Below are 16798 nucleotides of genomic sequence, written 5' to 3'. Positions count from 1 at the left end.
TGTGACATAGACTATATCTTATTTAATGAGTATTCTTGATATTAAGATTATTATTTCCATCTTTCTATATTTAAATCTCATTTTACACTCTAGGTAAAATAAATAAGACCATTTGTATTTTATTTCTGTGCTGCGTGTGTGTGTGTGTGTGTATGCGTATGTGTGTTTAATGAAGAAGTTAATGGTTTTCCTGACACCATTAGTACAGCTTGTATTTTAATTTTTATTCCAAATAAGTTCATACATTGACATTATTAAAGGTTTCCAATTTTAAGAAAACTTGACAAACATGTACACATTCATCATCATGTAAACACCTGTATTTGTCAAATACTTTTAGATATAAAATTACCTGGTTGTTGTGTTGATTCAAGAGGATTTAAATGTATCCATTAATTGGCAGTTAAGGCAACCTGCGGAGTAGCGTCTGGTATTTTCCTTTTAATGTCTTAGTTTAGTTGTTATAACTCTTTATCTTCTGAGTGTTCATCAGTAAAGTCTTGAGTGTTCTAGAGAAAAAGAGAGAGGAAGAGAGGACTTCACAATCAGAAATTACCTTCCAGTGCCCTGGACTCAAAGCTGTGCAGACACTCTGTTTCCGTCTGGCTGTTTTTAGGACTTCTGCTTTTATTTCCCTGAGAAATGTGGGGCAGGATGGGCAAGAATTCATCTTTTAAAATGCAGTTTAAAATCTTGCTTCTGTTTGGTGAGACCTGCCCATAGAGTTTGATACTTTATGAGTTCTTTTGGCTGTTTCTCATGTACACAGTAAATCCATGTTGAGATCAAGCTTTTCAAAGTCTGCTTCCTGGAGAAGATTGTGAGCTTGCTTTCTCGGATGATTATTTACCTGAAAACATACTGTGCTCAAGCTGGGTGATATATTGCCTTTTAACAAGTAATTACATTAACTCAAAATGTGTGCTTGTTACGGATGTTAAGTCTCTTGCCCCTTGTTTTTTTTCCCTGGCTAATAATGTCATTATTTTAAATCTGTGTTTGATCAAGTCTTCGTACGTGAAACAGTTTCCTCTCATTATAAATTTGAAGATTCCAAAATTACATTAAAAAAGAAAAACAGTTGTATCCACTGCCAGGCTTATTATATAAAGTATCTTTCAGGCTTTTCTTAAATAGAATTTGAATATAAACAATTATTTTGTAATCTAGCTTTTGGTTGGGCAGAGAATATATTATTAAATTAAGGGATCTCTGTTTCTCTGTTACCTTTACATAAATGTTTTTGATGCTCTCTCACACACACATACAAGATTTGAACTGTAATGTCCCTTTATTTCCAGTAGATCCACTTGGCTTGGTGCCTTTGCTGTGAACGTATGTTTTGATTACTTCTTTCTTTTGAATTTTGAGTGGGTCTATCTCTGCGTATGTTAAATAATCTTTAACATCAATTTTCAAAGTGCAGAACAGCGGCCCAGCATCGCCTAGGAAGTTGTGACAAATGCACATTCTTGGACTTAGCCAACCTAGCACCATTGAATCAGAAACTCTGGTTGCACCCCTTAGCTATACTTTAAAGAACCTTCCAAGTGAGGGTTATGAACAGTAAACTTTGAAGTTCACTGATTTAAACCAACCTGAGAATTTTGTTGGCATTAGGAGTTTGGGATTAAGCTATAATTTGAGTAATTTCAGGGCACCTGAGTGGCTCAGTTGGTTAACCAAGTCTGACTTTTGGTTTCAGCTCAAGTCATGATCTCATGATTGTGGGATCTGGCCCCTCGTGGTGCTCTGTACTGAGTGTGGAGTCTACTTGGAATTGTCTCTCTTCCTCTCTCTCTGCCCCTCCCCTGCTTTTGCTTGTGTGTGCTCACTCTCTATCAATCAATAAACTTTAAAATATATTTGAGTAATTTCAGTCAGAAATTTGAGTCATGTAATGATCCCAATCTGTTAGTCATCTAAAGGTGTGATAGTGGAGTCCTATAAAAGTGGGAATTCTTACGTTATTTCTATTTTGAAATGTATTGCATTAAACAAATTTTAATACTTGGTTTTTGGTTTGGAGACACAATAGTATACTTGTGGAAAACACTTTTATGCCTATGTACACTTCAGAATAATAAGAGCCAACATTTGACTTCTTATATTGCCGTGAATTAACTTGTTGAATGATCTCTGTTATTCTCTGAAGTAGATAGTCATCTTGTTTCTGTTCTCTGTATGATGGAAATTGAGGAGCAGAGTGAAGTAGGGACCCCATTCTAACTGATCTCAGAGCCTGTACCTGTAACCACTGTGCACCTAGAAATCCTCCCCGTCTCAGTGTCTGCTCAACCTAACCCCCCACCCCCATGTCCACTTTGTTGAGGCCCTGGAGCAAGAGGTAAATACCATGAATGGAATGGTTGTACTGTTTTCAAGAAAATAGAAGTCATATTTGCCTATACACCCAATTGCAAAGTTTAGTGTAAAGGATGTTTATGAAGTGTTTTTAAGGTACTCAGATGAAACAAGGCTTGTGGAAAAAAAAAAAAGAGCATTACTGATTTCAACAAATTAATATGCCATACTAAAGAAACACTAACTCAGGATACTGATATCTTACTACATTATGAAGAATTTATATTTCCAAATTCCTAGAAGGCTATGAATAGTGATTTGAGGGGTAAATCAAAAGGCCCCAGCTCTTGATCTAAATTAACTATCCTTTGATTGTAACTCACAACCACCTATCTGTAAATCTTCTCTGGTAATTTTCTCATTAGGAATTGACTGCCAGTTACCCATGTAGATCACTTTCAAGTGAATCATCTCAGGTTATAAAAGTATACTGTTGGGGTGCCTGGGTGGCTCAGTCGGTTAAGCGGCCGACTTCGGCTCAGGTCATGATCTCACGGTCCGTGAGTTCGAGCCCAGTGTCGGGCTCTGTGCTGACAGCTCAGAGCCTGGAGCCTGTTTCAGATTCTGTGTCTCCCTCTCTCTGACCCTCCCCTGTTCATGCTCTGTCTCTCTCTGTCTCAAAAATAAATGTTAAAAAAAAAAGTATACTGTTGACCCGTGAACAATGTGCAAATTAGGGGTACAGCAGTCAAAAATTCACGTTAAAGCTTAAAAAAAATTTTAAGTTTTTAATTGATGTATAATTGACATATGCATATAAGTTTTGACTTCTCACAAACCTGACTAATAATAGCCCACTGTGGATGGAAGCCTAATCAATAATATAAACAGTTGATTAACAGCTATTTTGTATGTTATATGTATTATGTACTATATTACAGTAAAATTAGCTAGAGAAAAAAATGTTATAACAGACAGTCCACTTCTAGTACTCTACTACTATATTGATTGAAAAAAGTCTGCACATAGGGGCACCTGGGTCGCTCACTTGAGCGTCCAACTCTTGATTTTGACTCAGGTTATGATCTCATGGTTTGTGAGTTTCAAGTCCCATGTCAGGCTCTGCTCTGATAGTGCAGAGCCTGCTTGGGATTCTATCTCTCCCTCTTTTTCTGCCCCTCTCCCCATCTCCCTCCGTCCTTCCCTCTCTTTCTGTCTCTAAATAAATGAATGAATGAATGAATGAATGATCTTAAAAGGAAAAAAGTCTGCATATAAGTGGGGCCCATGCAATTCAAACCTGTGTTTTTCGGGGGTCAGCTATATTATTGTACAGAGAAGTAGAACAAGTTGTACACTTGAGCCTGTCATTAATAAACAACAGTAAATGCAGTTTATAATTGTATGTATTCTCATTGGAAACAGGACTGATTTTGATTGATTTGGTTAATTTCTAAGATTGAGATGACTTCACAAAATGAATTTGTAACCCAGAATTTTTACATGTAAGTGGTTTAATTGGTTGGTTTATTTTGCCACATCTATTAAAGGTAGTCTGCTTCTCTGAAAATATTTGCTTCAGATGGATTACTCTGAACTTAGAGAGCCATGTCCTGAAATGGTAGGACCTGGTGTTCCTTGTGGAACCAGGTTAGGGCAAGAGAATGGAGATGTAATTGAGACATTTGATTAGGTCTTAGGATATTTTAGTTCTCACATTGCATGGTTTCAAAATGTGGTCATTTTGACATTAGTGAATGTTTTGAATAAACACATGCATTTTAAGGCACTGCTTACTCATAGAATTTAGTGGTTTTACCTGTTTGAGTATAAAAATTGAGGTCGTATATGAGACAAACTCCACAAGTAAAGATTCTTGGGTGTGGGGTATTTTGCAAAAGAAAATGTCATCTTGATCTAATGATCTGTCATCCCTGGCTTGATTGTTTTGCTTGAAAGCAGAGGACTAGTAAATATAGTCAAACGCACTGATGTTCATTTTATTGTGCCCCCAGGATGCATTGAGCCTCTTGCCCAGAGCTGTCATTTCAGCCATACCATGGGCCTTAAGCTAGTGTAGAACAAAAATTTCCTGTATAAATCTAATGAAAGGAGTCTCCTTTTTTTTTTGGATTTAAAGGAGTTCTTCCATTTCAGGTGGAGTAACAAATGAGAAGAAGCTGCTAATTTCTTATTCCTTTGACACAGCCTCTCCATGCATGTCTGCTCTCTTATTACACCTCTGCCCAAGGCTTATCCCTCATGTCACACTTATTTGGAAGGTCATTTATTCTAAACAGAGTAATGTGACATATTGAAAGATTCTGTGAAAAAATAATTTGAAGGCCTCTTTTAAGAGTTTTTCATTTTAATAGATAAGCAAAATCCTTATGTGAGTAACTCCATTTTTTTTTTTTAATGGTAGTTTTTCTGCTTTTCTGGGATATGGGGTAGGGCGCTCTGTGCAATTTATTTCATGATGACTGCTGGGTTTACATTTGAATATTTAAACATACACAATTATAGAGTGTTGGAAGTATCAAATGCAATATCTTGTTTTATTAGGACCATCACATTTACTTCATCTGTTTTTCATGAGTGTTTGGAAGAAAAGGAAGTATATCTAGAGTGGGATTCTTTTTTACCTCCTTCTAAAAAGAACATTAATTTATTAATTTTAAAATTCTCCGATGATTGGGTCAGTATAGAAATACCAGGACATATGAATGAGGTAAAAGGAGAGTACACAGCTCTGATAATCACCTCTGTTATCCCATCTTATGAACACACATACACGCTTCCGCAACATGTCTAATCACTTAGGTTTTGATGATGACTTAGAGGAGACCTGACGTCAATTAACTCAAATTCTTACCAGTAAGGGTATTTAGCTCAAGATACCTATTTTAATTTCTTCAGTACTCCAAGCCTTCTAGGGCTTTTGGACATGTCTCCTCCAAGTTTGTTGCTCACTTAAGTCTTTGTGAGTGTCAGATATTGTCTGAAGAAAAAGAGAAATCGGTCCTGAGGATGAGATTTTCAGAATTTAGCTTATACGGGAGATGACCTGTTTAACCCAAGCACAGCAGCGGGCTAGCAGGAGACGGGTGGCCGGCCTTCCAGAGACACGACAGCTGATTCTTTTTTCTGCCCAGCAAGTTGTGACCTTCAGGGTATAAATAATGGAGTATGTATCTGATACAGATACCAACTATTCAACTTGACGGTTTTTTAATACCTAGTTGAAGGAACAGAGAACTCACTGGTGCTTTTGGAAATATTTGGCCCATTCTCTTAGGTTGACCTTGTTGTCATGTACTATAAATTGCTACTTGAAGACGTAGATTTTCTGTAAGTACAAAAATTTGATATAAACAAATCTTGTGGGCTAATGAAAAACAGTCACTTTTAAAATATCTTTGAAGACTAGTAAAAGCTATCATGATTTACCTGAAAATATTAATTATCAGACACAAATAGGGTCTTCAGGCCCCATATAGAGGCTAATGGTTCTTTTGCAGCTAAATGCATATTTGTCTTGATTTTTTAATTTCATCCCTTCACTCTAAACTCTTGACTTGGCTGCTTCTGGGCCACCTCCCTGAGCAAATCAGAGCCAGTAAACTGATGAAAGCTTTTTCAAGTTTCTTATTTCCTTACCTCCAAATTTCCCTATAGTTTTACCATTTTCTTCCCCGAAGTAGAAAGTTGTCCTGGGTTTTCTTTACAAGCTAATCCAAACAACAAGCCATTGTTTCCTATCTCCTGTATCAGCTATCTACCTTCCAATCTGGATTTCCTTCATGGAGATTCCTTTAGTTGAAACATACCTTTGGAACAAGAGTTTGCCTTTGGTTTTCCTAATACACCTATTCCCCTCCACCTTTCAAGCTATTGTTCTTCCTGACCAACTACTAGTAAATGCAGGTTACTTGCCTCACCCTTACCATTTCACCATCTACTCTTACTACAATCCTGTTTCCGGCTTTCTGCCCCTACAGAGAAACTTCTCTTTTGAAGTTGATGTGTAGTTTGCTTTTGTTTTTGTTTTTTTTAAATAAGTCAGAGAGGCAACATTCATTGAGACTTCTTGCTGCATTTGACACTGTTGATGGCCCTCTTAATGTCCCCCCCCCGACTTATGTGACCCCCACTTGTCCACTGATCTTGTTAATTATGGAGATTATGTGTGCATCATTTGATGGCTTATTTATCTCCTTCCTGTCTCTACTCTCTTAGTTGTCCCCTCCCCTCAAAGAGAACCTGGGGGTTTTGCGCCCCTCCCAGGGACATATTGCTCTTACCTCTAAGCTGTTACCTCTGTGTAGGTCCTCACGTCACACCACCTAGTCAACAGTTATAATATGTATCCACTGCCTCCAATTCCTCTCACCTACAGGTGAATTCATGAGCTCCCTGTCCTTATAAGCTGCTTCCCTCCCCCCATCCCAACAAATTTTATCTAGTGAGTCCATCTTGAAATCTAGTGAGATGCACATTCACTTAGATGCCTAATTCTTTCCCAATTTCCTTCAGTACTTTTGGTTTTGCTTCTTATTGTTTTTTATTCAGGCCACTGAGAGATAGTTTTCACACCCTATAGACTTTGGCTTTTTCTCTCTGCTTCTCATTTCTCCTCTTCAGTTCTATCAGCACTTAGCTATCAGGTTAGGTTTTCTACAGAACGTTTTTGTTCTTACTTTCATCCCTGCCCTATTCTTTGAGTCATGTGTTCTTTCATTAGTCCACTTATTTATTCATTGTTTAATGTATTCATCATAAATTAAGTGCCTACACAGTGCCACTGAGGGGAATATAGATGTGAATAAAACAGACCTGGAGTTCTCCCTCACAAAACTGACAGAGGAGCAGGGAAGACACACATTAAACAAATACCTCGAAAGTGAGTGAATTACACTGTGGCAAGTGCTCCAAAGGCCCTCTTCCCCTCCTTCCTCCTCCTGGGCCAAGGGCATTCACTAAGGTGACAGTGAGGGACCTAATGCTGTAATTGTGTACAGCACTTCCACACATGAGGGTCAAGCTATTGAGAGTTAAGTATTTTAGGTGGCAGGAGGAGCAAGAGCAAAGGAAGGAAGTATCCTGGTGCCTTGAGGAGATGTTGAGTAATACAGTTCGGTGTGGATCTGGGGCGCATGCAAGTGAGAAGTGGAAGTGTTGAAACCTGAATGGACAGCGATGGGCTCTCTGATATGCTGCTTTGCTAAGTGCTTTACATGCTTCATCTCAGTTATTCTTGCAAAAATCTTACAAGGAAGGTGGTGTTAGCCGATGTTTCAGGGGAAGCATCTGAGGCCCAGAAAGGCTCATTAGGACAGAAAGACTCAGGACCATGGAGTCCGCAAGTGCCACAACCTGAATACAGCCATAGCTCTCTCTTACCCTGAACTTGGGCTGTTATTGGTACAGTATGGAGCCATAGTATCTCTGTGCTGAGCACATGGGTCTTTCCAAGGTAACTTCTTTTACTATCACCATTTGGGCTTGAAGCTCTGCAAATGCTACTTTTATGACACTGAATCTGTGCTCATGGAGGACAGGGAGCATTCATCCTTGTATTTTCGCAGAGTCCCTACCATCTTGTCTTACCAAGGTAGGTAAGGTAGGTAGATCCTCCAAAAGCATTTGTTCAGTAACTTTGATGACATCTTTCCATCACCCATCACACAGAAGTTTACATTAGAACTGTTTGACAGGTGCCTTAACTAAATACATTTGTCAGGACACATGGCTGGCACTGCCTGAGTTTTGTACAGTGTTCTTAGTGCCTTCCCCCTGTTCCCTTTACAGGGCTCATATGTACACATCCCGTCAGACAAAAAAGAAATACAACAGCGGTACTCTGTAATGGCAACAAAAATTGGAAATTAATAAGCAGCTCAGGTCATGCCTCAGTGCAGCCAAATGTAGGAATCACTCTCTATGTTGACTTTATCCCGTGATTAGGTCTGTCTTTTGAAACTTGAGAGGAAATTGGGATAGAATATTAATAACAGCAGTTTCTAGAAGAGACCTGCTCCTAGCTCTTTTTCTTTTTTAAGATGCAAATTTGAACACATAAAATGTTACTAATCCTGGACAGGGTAGCAAGATGGACTGGCAGGGTATACAGATGTATATTTCTGGTGGAGTATAACAAAAAGGGTATCGGTGGGGAGGAAAGGGGTGCCTTGAATGCAAGGGTGTGAGAAGGACAGTGATGGAAGGTGACAGCAGCTTAGAAAACGGGCTCTCGTTTCAAGAGTAAAATGTGACTTTGTGCAAAGTGCACATGTGAAGTACTTCAAATGAAGCATTGGGATTTTCCCAAGTCTCCAGGCTTCTGCTCTTTTTTTCAGCCATTAGCAACACATTACACTTGGTCTTCCCTAGAAGAAACTCTTTTCTCCTGCAAGCTCCTTAGAATTAGGTACTGTTAGGAAGGGTCCTTGCCCGTAACGGATGAACATATACAGAAAGATAAGAAAAGTGATTGTACCGAAGGATAGAAACTTACTAAGAAAATGGAAGAATATAGGATCTGAGAGAGAATTTAGAGAGAAAAATTCAAAACCAGTCCTAGGAGAGAATATACATACACCCTCTACTGTTTCACCTAAGCTAAGGAATGTGTGTGTGTGTGTGTGTGTGTGTGTGTGTGTGTGTGTGTTATGTTGTGATGACATAATTTCTTTTCCCTTGTGGGAAAAATAGTGCTTGAATTTACTGTGTCTGCGGCACAGGGGTGGGGAGGTATTCCCCTAGAGGAAGGTGGTACTGAACATGTTTGCGTTTGCAACTCTACCTCACACCTAACGAGACCTGGACTCTTTGTTGTTAGGTCATTTGGAAATAAATATACATACACCTCACCCAGTCATGTGGGAGGCCAACGGAACAGTTTTTCTCAAAGTATTTGAGGATCATAGCAAGATCATTTTTTGAAATAGGAAATATTTAGTGATGCTTTATATAGAAAACCAAGCTTACTAAGAAGTAACATTTTCCTTAAGGAAAAAGTGTGACTAAATAGTATGTAATATGATGTGAAATTAATACCATGTTAAATTTTAAACAATGAAAAGTTTTCAAGAGTCAAAACTTACTCTGTAGGGTACGCCCACATCAAATGCTTCTATTAAGACTTCGGGTCAGTTGACACTTTTTTTTTTACTTTAGCAAGTTCCAAACTGGAAAAACAAGGGTGTAGCCAGTGGAAGTTGAGGTGAATTGAAAGGTGGGCGGGATGCCACCGCCAGCCAGCACCGAGAGGCTGTGGTTAGTGCATTTCATGGATGGGAAATGCAGCCCCGCCCCTGCCAACAAGGGTTTCAAAATGCATTTTCTCTTTTTCAGGATGAATCTTCAAGTCATGAATGTAACCAGCGCACAATCCTGCTTTATGGAGTGGGCAAAGAGCGTGACGAAGCGAAGCATCAGCTGAAGAAGATTACCAAAGATATTTTGAAAATCCTAAATAAGAAGAGCACCACAGAGACAGGGGGTAAAGACCCTTAATGCCTTTGCTCCCATTGGGCTGTCTTTTGGCCTTCCTATTAGCACAGGCTTTATCAGAGTCCTGGATGTCACTGTCACCAGAGTGTTTCCTCTCATGAATGACTGTCATCTTGAAATATGAATAAGCACATTGAAATTTTAAGGACTTGGTTCCATTTGTAGTAAGCTTTATATTAATTTTAATTTTAATTTTCTGCCCCCACCCCGCCCTTTTTTTTTAAAAATCCTTCCCATATTTCCTATAGTAGACCTAAATGAAGTACTGAAGAATGAATTGGAAACCCTTAGTCTGGAAGAGTTCCATTTCTTCAGTTTTCTGCCATCCTGTTTTAGGCTTGTAGTTTGCTCTGAGTACTCACATTTGCACAGTAATTGAAAAGCATGACAGTGTAGTTGCTGATCTTTTCTTACATTAGAACGATACTTGGAATAGGTTGCTGCCTATAACAGCGAGCGATTTCAAGTTACACAGAAATTTGGTTCTTTGCTCGGTAATGCCTTCTTTCCTTGGAACAGCGTTTCCCCATGCTTTGGACATAGTTTTTTTTTTTTTACATGAAACTATGCCTTATATTATGTCACCACATTGCATAATTGGAATTCTGTAATTACCCACTTCACATTTGCCTAATTACTCTTTTCAAGGATTGTTTATTTTATCAGGCATTCATAAGATTTAAAATAAGATATCATTATATATACTTCACTGCCATTACTGGTGTTTATTTCTTTTACTTAAATAATCAAAGAAAAAAAGTGTTTGGGTTTTCCCTATTTATACAGCATTCTTCCTTCCACATGGCACAGACTCCTCTAGGAACCCTACGTTGTTGTTCAGTACAAAAGACACACATTTTTATGAACCTCTCTCTCTCCCCAGGACCTCTGGTCTTTAGATTTCAACCAGATGTTTTCCTAGAGCTTGTCCACACTAGATCTTTGCAAGAGAAAAGTACAGAGAACTAATACAAATAGGTCTCTGTCCTCTCTATTGGTAGAGGTGCACATGCAGAAGCAAGGTACAAAGGCAAGATGGTTTTCAGTGTGAATGTGGTAGTGCAGGTGTCTGATGTCTGTGGCAGTTGTCTTTAGAGCATAATGGGAGGGTTAACTTTCATGTGATTTACACCGCTTCCCTGACCCCCCTCCCGTCCATTGCCCCTGAAGGACCTTGTACCACACTGGCTTCATGAGGGAACAACCAAGAATTGTGGATGGGAAATGAAACCTTGTTGTTGTTGGCCTGTCATTATTGAGCTTGGTTTTAGAAAACAAACACCCACCCCCCCACCCCCACCCCCGAAACAAAGAACCTGATCTAAGAAAAACTGTTGATCAGTTGTTTTGCTGTTTCTTTTTGTTTGAGAAAAGAGGAAATGGATTGCATTTAGAAGGTTGAATTTAGAAGCCTGGTAACTAGCTAGCAAAGGGATTTGAAACTTCTTTTTGTGTACTTGGGAACTGGGTGGACACTGTCTTCTTTAGAAGGGTCAGTAATACATGTTTTATTAACACTAATTGTAGAGAGTCTTTCCAGCTTTTAGGGAATTTGGGGGTTTGGGAGGTTGAGAAGAATGGGAAAGGGGAGGAAACAATGCAGTGTCTTTTTCTGTTGAGCCTACTTCCTTCCTTCACAGTGAGTGTTTAATGCCCGACTACAGTCTGTCCTATCTTTGTACCAGTCTTTTAAATAGGCACTTCTCACTTTTGAACTCACAAAGAGAACATCTTTGTTGTTCCATGCTACTTTTTGAGTTATCAGTAATAGAACCACCACTGTGGAGTGGCATTTGCAGTGGGGATATTTGTCTTTTCCTCATTTTAGATAAAATTCCTCAGATATGTGTTAATTTGGGATGTAGTGAGCTGCCTTCTGAATAAATAGTCAAAGGTTAAGTCCCTCCTTAAAACCTACTATGCTTGCCAGAAGCTAGCTAGCTGTACTTCAGATTAATGGTAATTTGTCCATCATTTCAGCAAAGAAGAGAATTGGTAAAGCAGGAAAATACAGTTTGTGTTAGCGTCTATTGATTTGTGCCTATATAGTGGTTTCGTATTGTTTTGAGGAAATCATTAGAAGTGGTCTCAGATCAGCCAGGCCTTATCTAGGAGTTTAAATGACACTTGCAGTTGAACATGGTCAATCTTCATTTTCTATTTACATTGGCTGGTCATCTTTGGTTGTCAGTGTTGTTTTGTTTTGTTTTGTTTTGTTTTTGTTTTTTTAAGTACATTAATGAAGTTTACCATGAGAATAAAGACAAATGTCAGGATCATACACTTTTTTTTTTAAAGACGACCAAAGTTAAGCAACATAAGAGCAATAACATATATTATGAAAGCAGATTAAATAAAGTAAATGAGGAAAATCTGTAAATTATGACTGAATTGTTATTCATGTAAATATCATTAAAATAGTCTATTGAGAACTACCACTAATTTCTTAAATGTTTCTTTGAAAGTGAATGTAAATTGCCAAGAATCAATTGTATATTCTTTATATGAGGTTTTAAGAAGTTAGTTACCTGTAAGTAAATAGATCCTATTTAGCATAAACCATAATCACATGCACACACACACACATGCATGCACACACACACACACACACAAGATGCATTTGTGAGTTCTCATGGTGGCAATACTACAGATGTGTTATTTTTGTTTTTTTGTTTTGTTTCCAGGAAGGAGTGATTAAATATATTAACTTCACTTTTACAGTACATTATACCCAAAATCATTGATGTGAGTTTTCAGCCTTGGATCAATGATGTTAGTAAATGGAAAATTCAAAACTTGGATATTTTAAACATGCTTATTACATGTGAATAGCTATATTTAAGGCAAACCACCATAGTTAAATTGAGAATAGATATTGAAAAACAAGTAGGTTTAATGAACTTCTTGGTTCTTATTCTTTGTGTTAGATATGGTGTTTTGAACAGAAGTGGCACAGTCTCTTACCTTTTGTTACCACTCACCTTTTGATTCTATTTACTCTGGTGTCAGGGTTTGTTAGCTTTAGGAAATAAAACACCCTGCTGTGTGTGTCTCTGTGTGTGTGTGTGTGTGTGTGTGTGTGTGTGTGTGTGTGTTTGCACATGTGCATGAAGCATCTAGACTATGCTTCCTTACATTTGAAAGAGGATCTCTTTTCTTTCAGTGTTATTTTCTAAAACCATTAGATTTACCTTTATCAACATCGTTTTGAGTTGAGTGAAATATTTGTGTCTTTAGTAGAAAAAAATCAGTAAAGTGGCCTTGGTGCTCTTAAAGTAAACTTTCCTAAATAAGATATGAGTCGTAGAGCTCCCTTCTTATGACCCCTGAGAATCGTAGTGTTGGAAACCATCTTAGGAAGCATATAATCTGATCTTTGTTTTTTTGTTTTCTTATTTTAGATTTGTCTTTATAAATTCATGTATTTAAAGATATTTAACACAGGACTTAATTCTTTTGGGTCTTATCCTTAGTACTGTTAATAAGAACTAGAGTCCCCTGGGATAAGAAGTGTTTATAATTTTTTTTTTATTTTGGAAGTTTTTTAAAACTTCTTCATGCTAAATTGATAAATGTAGCACTTTAACATTATGTGGAGAGATTTAATTCTTTGCTACCCCTAACAATGTTAGAATGGTATAAATTTCCTTTTTTACATATTAAATTTTTGGGGATTAATATCCTGGTGAATGCCCTAAGAAGATGCCAGTGACATATCCTGTTCTGTCACTGTGACCATCGGTAATTTTTACCCCCTTTCATTGTTGCCGTCTTGGTATTTTAAGAGTTAGAAATGTTTATAGAGGCATTTCCCATTAATAGCCAAAATATGGAAACTACTCACTAGAATTAAGAAATAAATGGTGGCATATCACACATTGGTATACTATACATGAATGAGAATTATTCCTTTTAGAACAAATTCCTTTTAGAACAAATTAAAGTTGCCTCAACAACATGGATCAAGCTCAGAAGCATATTGTTGCATGAAAGATGCTGGATGTAAAAAGTATCTCTCATGGTTCCAAACTGGACATTACTTATCCAAGCCTTTAGACTTTAGGATCTTGGTTTCCTGGGGCAGAGAGGACTAGAAGGAGACTGAGGGGTTTCCGGGGACCTGGTGTGTGATTTTGTGCTTTGAGTCTCAATTATGCGAGTGTTTTTACTTTGTAGATATTCATAGTTTGTGTGCCTCTTCATATATGTTATACTTCAATAGAAAGTATCCACTGAAAAAGTCAAGAGCTTCTATGAAATGAAAAGTAATGTATCTATTGTATGTTTAGTTGGAGATGAAGGACAAAAAACCAGGAAGAACAAACAGGAAGCATTTCCAACTCTGGAGACTGTATTCACAAAACTTCAGCTCCTTTCATATTTTGATCAGCATCAAGTGACATCTCAGGTAGCCATTTAAAACTGTGTATTGTGCATTTGGGGTTATTCATTTGCACTGCGTAACAATTTCTTTCATGCAGTATATACTTTTGGCTTTGGTTTTATAAATATGTTTTTTAAAAAATATTATTTATTTTTTATTATTTTTTTTTAACGTTTATTTATTTTTGAGACAGAGAGAGACAAAGCATGAACGGGGGAGGGTCACAGAGAGAGGGAGACACAGAATCTGAAACAGGCTCCAGGCTCTGAGCTGTCAGCACAGAGCCCGACGCGGGGCTCGAACCCACGGACCGTGAGATCATGACCTGAGCCGAAGTCGGACGCTTAACCGACCGAGCCACCCAGGCGCCCCAAAAAATATTTATTTTTGAGACAGATAGTACAAGCTGGAGGGAGTGCCAGAAAGAGGGGTGGGGCACAGAGGATCCAAAGAAGGCTCTGTGTTGCCAGCCAAGAGATCATGACCTGAGCCAAAGTCAGATGCTTAATGGGCTTAGCCACCCATGCTCCCCTATAAATATGCTTTTTAAACGTATTCGCAATCATCTCAAACTCTTAAGTAGTTCAGTTTTAAGTGTCAGGTTGCCCTTTTCGGAGAAATTTATTTTTTTCACAAATATTTTTACTTAATAATAACCAACACTATGTCAAATAATCCCTAATGCAATACTTAATACATTTTGGCCCTACATTGCTATTGATAAGGGAGAAATCTGTTAATGAGTGAAATAAAATACTACTTAGAAGAAACCAGATCTGTGTTGTTTTACAAATCCATTGGTATTCAAATAAATGTTATCTGGAAATTAATTAGCATTTGTAGCAGTTTTACCATTAGGATAGTTAGGTCAAGATCTTAATGACAACTTGCCTTGTATCTTCAAAATACAGTTGGAAGGAAGTTGTTTGATTTTTATATGGTTTTGGTTTCTGTGGAAATATGTTTTAAATTTTAAGAGCAATATATAAATTCAAATTTCTTAAAAAATTAAAATAATTTTAAGTACTGCTTTTCTAATTATTTTCACATTTTTGTTGTCCAGATCTCCAATAATGTGCTGGAACAAATCACAAGCTTCGCTTCAGGAACATCATATCATCTCCCTTTGGCTCACCATATTCAACTCATCTTTGATCTTATGGAGCCAGCGCTGAACATCAATGGACTAATTGACTTCGCAATACAGGTGTCAGAGAGACCCTGCTTCTCTGATTTTTAGGAAAGCAAACCTGCTAGACATCGTACAACTTAAATTGAGCGGACCACTGTATTTTTGAATAATTGAGACCTTCTGAATCAACAGTATTCAACTAGCGTTTTAATGGCAGCTATGTCCATAATTTTCAATTAAATATATAACTGGGGCTAAAATATATAATAGTCATTTAAAAATGTGAAGGGTTTTGAGGATTGATTTTTGTCTTTTGCTTAAGAAATGGTAAAATTTACCATTTATTGTAGGGTATATTTTAGGTTAAGAACAAAAATAAAACCATATAATTTGATTTGTCACATTCCATTTTTTTTTAAGGGATTAACATTTGTTTTGTTTTTTTGTTTGTTTATTTCTTTTGAGAGAGAGAGAGAGAGGGAGGGAGGGAGGGAATCCCAAGTAGGCTCCTTGCTGACAGCTCAGAGCTGGACTTTGCACTCAATCTAGTGAACCTGAGATCATGACCTTGGCTGAAATCAAGAGTCAGATGCTTAACCGACTGAGCCACCCAGGTGCTCGTGTCCCATTAGATTTCTTATACACATACTTGAGTTCATTTATTATGTTATTAGTGAGTAGAATTTAAACTTATTTTCTATTGCTTATTGGAGGTGTTAGTTTGTTGATAACAAGAAAATAATGATAAATAACATCTGTTTTCTTAAAAAGAAGGGAAAAGAGAAGAAAAAGTGAGAAGTAGGGAAATCATCTGGTCTAGAACTTGGGGCTTCCCTCAAGTTTTGGTAGATATTTCAATGTTGGATACTTCCTGACTGTATATACCATGATGTCTAGACAAAAGAAAAACTGTAGAATTTGGCAAGGGATTAAACATAAAAAAGTTTAATTCTAGGGGGCTTGTTTTCTCACACTGTAGTTATATGGCATATGGTCCAGGGACACAATAATGGGTGAGATAAGATGGTGTTAGCATAACTCAATATATTCATGGCTTGTGAAGATAAATGTTTTTCCTATCATTTTGGCAGCTACATTTTTATTCACTCTTTTCTTCCATTGTAGCTGCTAAATGAACTGAGTGTTGTGGAAGCCGAACTGCTCCTGAAATCCTCCAGCCTGGCAGGAAGTTACACGACGGGACTGTGTGTGTGCATTGTGGCTGTTCTCAGGCGGTACCATAGTTGTCTGATCCTGAATCCTGATCAGACAGCCCAGGTGTTTGAAGGGTTGGTATACTAAATATCATTATTTTTTTTCAAATTAATGTTTTCCATGTATAATTGGTGATGAGATATTACAGTGATTTTAAGAGGAAAAATAGTACAGGTGCTGGTTTCAGTTTAAAAGATAGAGTTAAAGACTACTTTTGCCAGAAAATGTTTATCTGAGAAGGAGGTGTA

The 16798-nt window shown here is 37.6% G+C and overlaps 2 protein-coding genes across 7 annotated transcripts in view; one reads left to right on the top strand and one right to left on the bottom strand.

Moving 5' to 3' along the window:
- MED12L (mediator complex subunit 12L) overlaps positions 1-16798 on the top strand; it is a 333810-nt gene that overhangs the window by 245080 nt on the left and 71932 nt on the right. The window contains exons 17-20 of the mRNA XM_053903719.1: positions 9661-9808; positions 14109-14227; positions 15267-15410; positions 16461-16624. Coding sequence (XP_053759694.1) covers positions 9661-9808; positions 14109-14227; positions 15267-15410; positions 16461-16624 — 575 coding nt within the window. The remainder of the gene's footprint in view (positions 1-9660; positions 9809-14108; positions 14228-15266; positions 15411-16460; positions 16625-16798) is intronic.
- Positions 1-16798, bottom strand: part of P2RY12 (purinergic receptor P2Y12) — a 45995-nt gene that overhangs the window by 3243 nt on the left and 25954 nt on the right. For 5 of the 6 annotated variants that reach the window (XM_019439786.2, XM_019439803.2, XM_053903718.1 and 2 more), the window contains one exon: positions 353-509. The gene's annotated coding sequence lies outside the window, so the exon portion shown is untranslated. Of the gene's footprint in view, positions 1-352; positions 510-5371; positions 5471-16798 lie in introns of all 6 variants that reach the window. The other variant, XM_053903715.1, reaches the window with a different exon arrangement.

Source organism: Panthera pardus, unplaced genomic scaffold (genome assembly GCF_024362965.1).
Source record: "Panthera pardus isolate Hobbes unplaced genomic scaffold, ASM2436296v1 HiC_scaffold_16, whole genome shotgun sequence".
NCBI classification, from domain to species: Eukaryota; Metazoa; Chordata; class Mammalia; order Carnivora; family Felidae; genus Panthera; species Panthera pardus.
Note: the sequence above shows the minus strand (reverse complement) of the source record. Positions and strands in the feature narration are given on the sequence as shown.